Source organism: Amphiura filiformis, chromosome 5 (genome assembly GCF_039555335.1).
Source record: "Amphiura filiformis chromosome 5, Afil_fr2py, whole genome shotgun sequence".
NCBI classification, from domain to species: domain Eukaryota; kingdom Metazoa; phylum Echinodermata; class Ophiuroidea; order Amphilepidida; family Amphiuridae; genus Amphiura; species Amphiura filiformis.
In genome coordinates this window covers 66,338,549-66,346,812 of record NC_092632.1, presented here as the reverse complement: position 1 = coordinate 66,346,812, position 8,264 = coordinate 66,338,549, and the positions used below count along the sequence as shown (strand labels likewise).

Below are 8,264 nucleotides of genomic sequence, written 5' to 3'. Positions count from 1 at the left end.
TGCCTCTTTCGTTGTCACTGATCCAAAGACTAATGCGTCTGCACAAGCTGTGCCTGCGACTAATCCAGCAGAACTTGACAAATACCCATGTGTTTTTGTGTCCGATCCAACAACGCCAGCTCACATTTACTACCCACCTACAGATTCAGACATGGATACAAGTGAGGCAGGTCATGGAGCAGAAAAGTTAAGTACAAAACCACTTATACTTACTGACAAGGGACTTGCATACACTCTCAAACCCATACCTGATACCAAAGATGATGATGATGCTCCAACTGAAATGAATGTCGTTCCTGTTGAAAGTGAACCACTTCAAACACTGCCAAAAGTGATAGCTTTCAAGGATATGCCAGCTTCAAAGCCATTCAGAGTGCAAGATCCTGTAACAGGCCAACTAATGCAAGCCACCCCTGCAGAAGATGTGAATGATTTAACTGAAAAACCAACAGCATATATTGTTGATCTTGAGACACCAGCTCTAATCCACCATCCAGTTTCATCTGTGGGGCCTGGTGATTTTGAAAAAGAAGTTGAGTCTATTGCGGATGATGTTCCACAGCCCGGTGATACTACCCAACAAAGTAAGATGCCAGAACAAGCACAGGCAGTGGTAAAGCTTCCTACCAAACCTGTACATCAACAAATAAATACTGATAAGGGACTGGCTTACATTCTAAAGCCAATTACTCCTGAAGAGCACATGCCAGAAGGACCTGTTATGACAGTCAAGAAACGTCCCCTGAGCAATCTCCCAAATGTGATAGGACTTGAAGTATTACCAGACATACAGCCATTGAAGGTGAAAGATCCCAGGAGCAAAAGAATTATGCAAGCAGTTCCTGCTACTTGTTCCAATCAACTTCAAGATTTTCCAACTGTATTTGCTTCTAAACCAAACAAACCTTTGCTAATTTGCTATCCAAAACCTACAAAGACAAAAGCAGTGGATAAACCGACTGTTCCACAACTTGTAACAGATAAAGGCAGGGCTTATACCTTGAAACCAGATGATGGCAAGGTACACAAAGATTTACTGCCTCTGATTGCCACTGATATGCAGCCCTTGGAAACCATGCCAGTTGTAAAAGGTATACTTGATGCATCCAATTCAGAGCCACTGAGAGTTCAAGATCCGAAATCAGGTGAACCAATGATTGCAGTACCTACTGCAACTGAAGATGCAATCCGAAACCAGCCAAGTATATTTGTAGATAACATCAATGAGCCAGCAGTTGTATATTATCCAGAAACTAAAGATGATGGTTTCCTGGAACCTTCATCACAGCCAACTGATGAGTCTCAATTACCTATAGATAACTGGGAAGACATGGATGTCGAAGAACCATCAAACAAGCAATTGTTAACTGACAAAGGTTTAGCATACAGTCTGAAACCAATACCTGATGACCTTGATCTCAAACCCATTCCACAGCTCACATTGCAATCAACACCTCTGAATGAGTTGCCAAAACCAGTGGAAGTGGTTATGAGGCCAGATGCAAAACAATACAAGGTGGCAGATCCTAGATCAGGAAAGCCCATGTTAGCAGTGCCGACATCAGATACTCAAGGTTTGGAACAAGGAAGTGTTTATGTCAGTGATGGCAGCAAACATGCAGATGTTTACTACCCACAAAAAGAAGCCAAACTAGACGACACTACAAGTGAACAAACATATCAACAAATCAACACAGATAAAGGCCTAGCATACACACTGAACCCATGTTCTCCGGAAGAGTTGAGGCGAAGACACCCATTGTGTCTGTAAAGAAACATCCTCTGAAAAAGCTTCCAAAAGTAACTGGGTTAGAAGAAGTACCAGAACAACTACCTTTCAAAGTGAAAAACCCCAAAACTGGTGAGCTCATGAAAGCTGTTCCTGTTACCAATTCTGATCAGCTGAAAGAACAGCCCAGTGTATTTGTTGCTAACCCAAATAAACCTGCTGCTATGTACTTCCCCAAAGCGTAGCAAGACTAAAGCAACATCCAAGCCTGTTGAAGGTAACGTGGTACCTCAGCAGCTTATGACTGATAAAGGCAAGGCCTTTGTGTTGACGCCAATGCCAGAAGATGGCAGTATGACTGAAGATACAAGTCCATTGGTTGGCTTGAAAACAGATCCCATAGACACTGTTCCACATACTGAAGGTCTTGTGGATATCACTGATACTCAGCCATTGAGGGTTCAAGATCCAAGATCAGGTGAAACTATGATGGCAGTGCCTACAATGGATGATGAAGCACTCAGAAACAAGCCTTGTATATTTGTTGATGATGTCAACAAACCAGGGATTGTTCATTATCCACAGTCCACTGATGGTGATATGATAGTACCAACATCACAACCTACAGAACATTTAAGGCCTGAGCACGTTGAAGAGCCTCAAGCAGCAAGAGGTGACTTAGAAGACATGGATTCTCAATATCGACCATCACGCCAACTGTTAACAGACAAGGGTTTGGCATATAGTTTAGAACCACTGCCGTATGATGCTGATGTGAAAAATATACCAGAGCTTCCGCTACAAACAGCACCTTTGCATGAGTTACCAAAAGCAGTTGCAGTGGTACACAGATCAGATTCAAAACCATACAGAGTCACAGATCCTAGATCACGAAAACCCATGTTAGCAGTGCCTACAACAGATACGCCAGGTTTGCAACAAGGGAGTGTGTATGTAAGTGATGATAGTAAACCTGCCTATGTTTACTACCCAGAACAAAAAGAGATCGACTCTGATGATGAAGATATTGTTTCTAGTCAATCAGCCAAACCAATACATCAGCAAATCCCAGAAGACACTATGGAAGTATGTCCAACTGATGATACCAGAGGCGATGAACCATGCACAGCTCCTCAAATTGTGACTGATGAAGGTCCAGCATTTGTGTTGACACCACCATCAGAAGCGCCCATTGCATCACATGATCAACCAACACCTGTTGTTGCTGCAGACAGGGAACCACTAAATGAGGCACCAAACATTGTTGGTTTGCAGACTGTACCAAAGAGCAAGCCATTCAAAGTGGTAGATCCCAACACTGGTGAGGTTAAAGATGCTGTTCCTGCCACGTCTGCTGAACAAATAGAAAAGCAACCATGTGTGTTTGTGAAAGACCCAAATCAAGCACCCAAGGTTTATGATCCTACAGTGTATCCTGGTCCAGAAGCACCATCCTCTGCAGCAGATGAAGAACATCCAGTAGAGTCAAAACCACAGCAGGTGCTTACAGATAAAGGCTGGGCATTTAAATTGCAGCCAGTTACTGATGGGACTGATTCAGAGCCAACCCACATTGCAGCAATGGAAACTGATTCTGACAGTCCACCACAGTTGGCTTCTTTGCAAACGGCACCAGTCATGGAACCTGTCCAGATTTGTGATCCTGTCACGGGTGATGTCGTGGAAGCCATACCAGTGACTGATGAAGAGGAACTAAACCAAGGGCCGCTAGCCTTTATGTCAGATCAAGACAAACCAATCAAAGTGTACAATCCCAAAACAGGACAGACTAAGACAGCATACCCAGCTGTAACTAGTGATGAAAACGCCTCCCAAAGACAAATCAGATGATACTGTGATGGATGGAGAAGAAGCTGTCCCACAACAAATAGCTACAGACAAAGGTCTTGCTTTTACACTTGAACCACTTCCAGAAGGTGCAGCTAATGATACACCTCTCATGGCAGTTAATACTAACCCACTTGAAGAAAGGCCTGCAATACAAGGCTTAGTATCAAATCCAGAAGCTAAGCCATTCAGAATTACAGACCCTGTAAATGGAAAACCAATGATTGCTGTTCCAGCTTCGAATCCTGATGACTTGGAAAATAAGCCAAGTGTGTATCTGCCTGATTCTACCAAGCCTGCTCTGGTATACCACCCTTGTGAAGATATGGAGGGAGACTCTAAGCCATCAGCTCTGGAGAGTGATTCCAGGCAACCTGTAGAACCATCATCGGTTGTTGAAGAACCTGATTCTTCAGCTCCTCTCCAGCCTTCAGAAAGCCAACAACTCGAGTCTGAACCCTCTTTACCAGTGGATGAATCAGAGAAACCTAAGGTACAACAAATTATCACAGACAAGGGCCCTGCTTACGTCTTGAAGCCAGCCAAGGAAGGAGATCAAGAGGGTCCTCTCTTACCTGCTGAGGAGTCAACATTATCAAGCAAACCCCAAGTAGTAGGAATTGAAACTTGTCCTGAGAAAGCTCCATTCTGTGTACAAGATCCTGTCAGTGGCAACATCATGCAAGCTGTTCCTGCAACAAATTCAGAACAGCTAGATAAATTGCCAAGTGCATATGCAGATGGAGGTGACAAGCCTGTGCAGTTGTATCATCCAAAACCAGACAAAGAAGTTACAGGTACTCCTGAAATTGGTGGGGAACCAAGTGAGCAGATGGATACTTCTGATGAGCCATCTCATAAACAACTGCTAACTGACAAAGGATTGGCATATTCAGTGCAGCCATTGCTCGAAGATGATGATACTGGCGATGAATCTATACCACTGCTTGCTTTACAATCCGAGCCATTAGAGGAGGTACCGACACCACTCAAAGTTGTTCACAAACCAGATGCTAAGCCATATAGAGTGAAAGATCCTAGAACTGGCCAACCAGTACTAGCAGTACCTACATCAGAGAGACCAAATGTAGGAGAAAGTAGTATCTATGTTGATGATGTAAATGAACCTGCAGCTGTTTATTATCCACATAAGGAACAAGTTTCACCAGATTCTGCTTCACAGCTTCCTACTAAACCTACACACCAGCAGGTCAACACTGACAAAAGATTGGCCTATGTACTAAAACCTCTCACTCCTGAAGATCGCATGCAGAGGGCACCTGTTGTAGCCACCAAGAAGAAACCTCTCAAAGAGCTACCAAGAGTGACTGGACTGGATACAGTACCTGATATTGCACCATTTAAAGTCAAATACCCCAAAACTGGTGATTTCATGCGTGCTGTGCCTGTTACAAACTCTGACCAGCTGAAGGAAAAGCCAAGTGTCTTTGTCACCAAACCAAAGAAACCAGCCTTAATACATTATCCTGATGTACCAGAATCCAAACCATCTGAACTGGTTGCCGGAGGAGAAGAGGCCAAAAAGCCAGAAGCTGGATACATCCCAGAAGACACAATGGAAGTGTGTCCAACTAATGATACCAGAGGCGATGAACCATGCACAGATCCTCAAATTGTGACTGATGAAGGTCCAGCATTTGTGTTGACACCACCATCAGAAGAGCCCATTGAATCACATGATCAAGCAACACCTGTTGTTGCTGCAGACAGGGAACCACTTAACGAGGCACCAAACATTGTTGGTTTGCAGACTGTACCGAAGAGCAAGCCATTCAAAGTGGTAGATCCCAACACTGGTGAGGTTAAAGATGCTGTTCCTGCCACGTCTGCTGAACAAATAGAAAAGCAACCATGTGTGTTTGTGAAAGACCCAAATCAAGCACCCAAGGTTTATGATCCTACAGTGTATCCTGGTCCAGAAGCACCATCCTCTGCAGCAGATGAAGAACATCCAGCAGAGTCAAAACCACAGCAGGTGCTTACAGATAAAGGCTGGGCATTTAAATTGCAGCCAGTTACTGATGGGACTGATTCAGAGCCAACCCACATTGCAGCAATGGAAACTGATTCTGACAGTCCACCACAGTTGGCTTCTTTGCAAACGGCACCAGTCATGGAACCTGTCCAGATTTATGATCCTGTCACGGGTGATGTCATGGAAGCCATACCAGTAACTGATGAAGAGGAACTAAACCAAGAGCCGCTAGCCTTTATGTCAGATCAAGACAAACCAATCAAAGTGTACAATCCCAAAACAGGACAGACTAAGACAGCATACCCAGCTGTACCTAGTGATGAAAAGCCTCCCAAAGACAAAGCAGATGATACTGTGATGGATGGAGAAGAAGCTGTCCCACAACAAATAGCTACAGACAAAGGTCTTGCTTTTACACTTGAACCACTTCCAGAAGATGCAGCTAATGATACGCCTCTCATGGCAGTTAATACTAACCCACTTGAAGAAATGCCTGCAATACAAGGCTTAGTATCAAATCCAGAAGCTAAGCCATTCAGAATTACAGACCCTGTGAATGGAAAACCAATGATTGCTGTTCCAGCTTCGAATGCTGATGACTTGGAAAATAAGCCAAGTGTGTATCTGCCTGATTCTACCAAGCCTGCTCTGGTATACCACCCTTGTGAAGATATGGAGGGAGACTCTAAGCCATCAGCTCTGGAGAGTGATTCCAGGCAACCTGTAGAACCATCATCGGTTGTTGAAGAACCTGATTCTTCAGCTCCTCTCCAGCCTTCAAAAAGCCAACAACTCGAGTCTGAACCCACTTTACCAGTGGATGGATCAGAGAAGCCTAAGGTACAACAAATTATCACAGACAAGGGCCCTGCTTATGTCTTGAAGCCAGCCAAGGAAGGAGACCAAGAGGGTCCTCTCTTACCTGCTGAGGTGTCTCCATTAACAAGCAAACCCCAAGTAGTAGGAATTGAAACTTGTCCTGAGAAAGCTCCATTCTGTGTACAAGATCCTGTCAGTGGCAATATCATGCAAGCTGTTCCTGCAACAAATTCAGAACAGCTAGATAAATTGCCAAGTGCATATGCAGATGGAGGTGACAAGCCTGTGCAGTTGTATCATCCAAAACCAGACAAAGAAGGTACAGGTACTCCTGAAATTGGTGGGGAACCAAGTGAGCAGATGGATACTTCTGATGAGCCATCTCATAAACAACTGCTAACTGACAAAGGATTGGCATATTCAGTGCAGCCATTGCTCGAAGATGATGATACTGGTGATGAATCTATACCACTGCTTGCTTTACAATCCGAGCCATTAGAGGAGGTACCGACACCACTCAAAGTTGTTCACAAACCAGATGCTAAGCCATATAGAGTGAAAGATCCTAGAACTGGCCAACCAGCACTAGCAGTACCTACATCAGAGAGACCAAATGTAGGAGAAAGTAGTATCTATGTTGATGATGTAAATGAACCTGCAGCTGTTTATTATCCACATAAGGAACAAGTTTCACCAGATTCTGCTTCACAGCTTCCTACTAAACCTACACACCAGCAGGTCAACACTGACAAAGGATTGGCCTATGTACTGAAGCCTCTCACTCCTGAAGATCGCATGCAGAGGGCACCTGTTGTAGCCACCAAGAAGAAACCTCTCAAAGAGCTACCAAGAGTGACTGGACTGGATACAGTACCTGATATTGCACCATTTAAAGTCAAAGACCCCAAAACTGGTGATTTCATGCGTGCTGTGCCTGTTACAAACTCTGACCAGCTGAAGGAAAAGCCAAGTGTCTTTGTCACCAAACCAAAGAAACCAGCCTTAATACATTATCCTGATGTACCAGAATCCAAACCATCTGAACTAGTTGCCGGAGGAGAAGAGGCCAAAAAGCCAGAAGCTGGATACATCCCAGAAGACACAATGGAAGTGTGTCCAACTGATGATACCAGAGGTGATGAACCATGCACAGCTCCTCAAATTGTGACTGATGAAGGTCCAGCATTTGTGTTGACACAACCATCAGAAGAGCCCATTGCATCACATTATCAACCAACACCTGTTGTTGCTGCAGACAGGGAACCACTTAACGAGGCACCAAACATTGTTGGTTTGCAGACTGTACCAAAGAGCAAGCCATTCAAAGTGGTAGATCCCAACACTGGTGAGGTTAAAGATGCTGTTCCTGCCACGTCTGCTGAACAAATAGAAAAGCAACCATGTGTGTTTGTGAAAGACCCAAATCAAGCACCCAAGGTTTATGATCCTACAGTGTATCCTGGTCCAGAAGCACCATCCTCTGCAGCAGATGAAGAACATCCAGCAGAGTCAAAACCACAGCAGGTGCTTACAGATAAAGGCTGGGCATTTAAATTGCAGCCAGTTACTGATGGGACTGATTCAGAGCCAACCCACATTGCAGCAATGGAAACTGATTCTGACAGTCCACCACAGTTGGCTTCTTTGCAAACGGCACCAGTCATGGAACCTGTCCAGATTTGTGATCCTGTCACGGGTGATGTCATGGAAGCCATACCAGTAACTGATGAAGAGGAACTAAACCAAGAGCCGCTAGCCTTTATGTCAGATCAAGACAAACCAATCAAAGTGTACAATCCCAAAACAGGACAGACTAAGACAGCATACCCAGCTGTACCTAGCGATGAAAAAGCCTCCCAAAGACAAAGCAGA

At 44.3% G+C, this 8,264-nt stretch overlaps 1 protein-coding gene across 1 annotated transcript in view; it reads left to right on the top strand.

The window, feature by feature from the left end:
- Positions 1-8,264, top strand: part of LOC140152340 (uncharacterized) — a 230,239-nt gene that overhangs the window by 52,706 nt on the left and 169,269 nt on the right. The window contains 3 exon segments of the mRNA XM_072174644.1: positions 29-1,767; positions 1,975-3,545; positions 3,577-8,259. Of these exon segments, the coding sequence (XP_072030745.1) occupies positions 29-1,767; positions 1,975-3,545; positions 3,577-8,259 (7,993 nt within the window).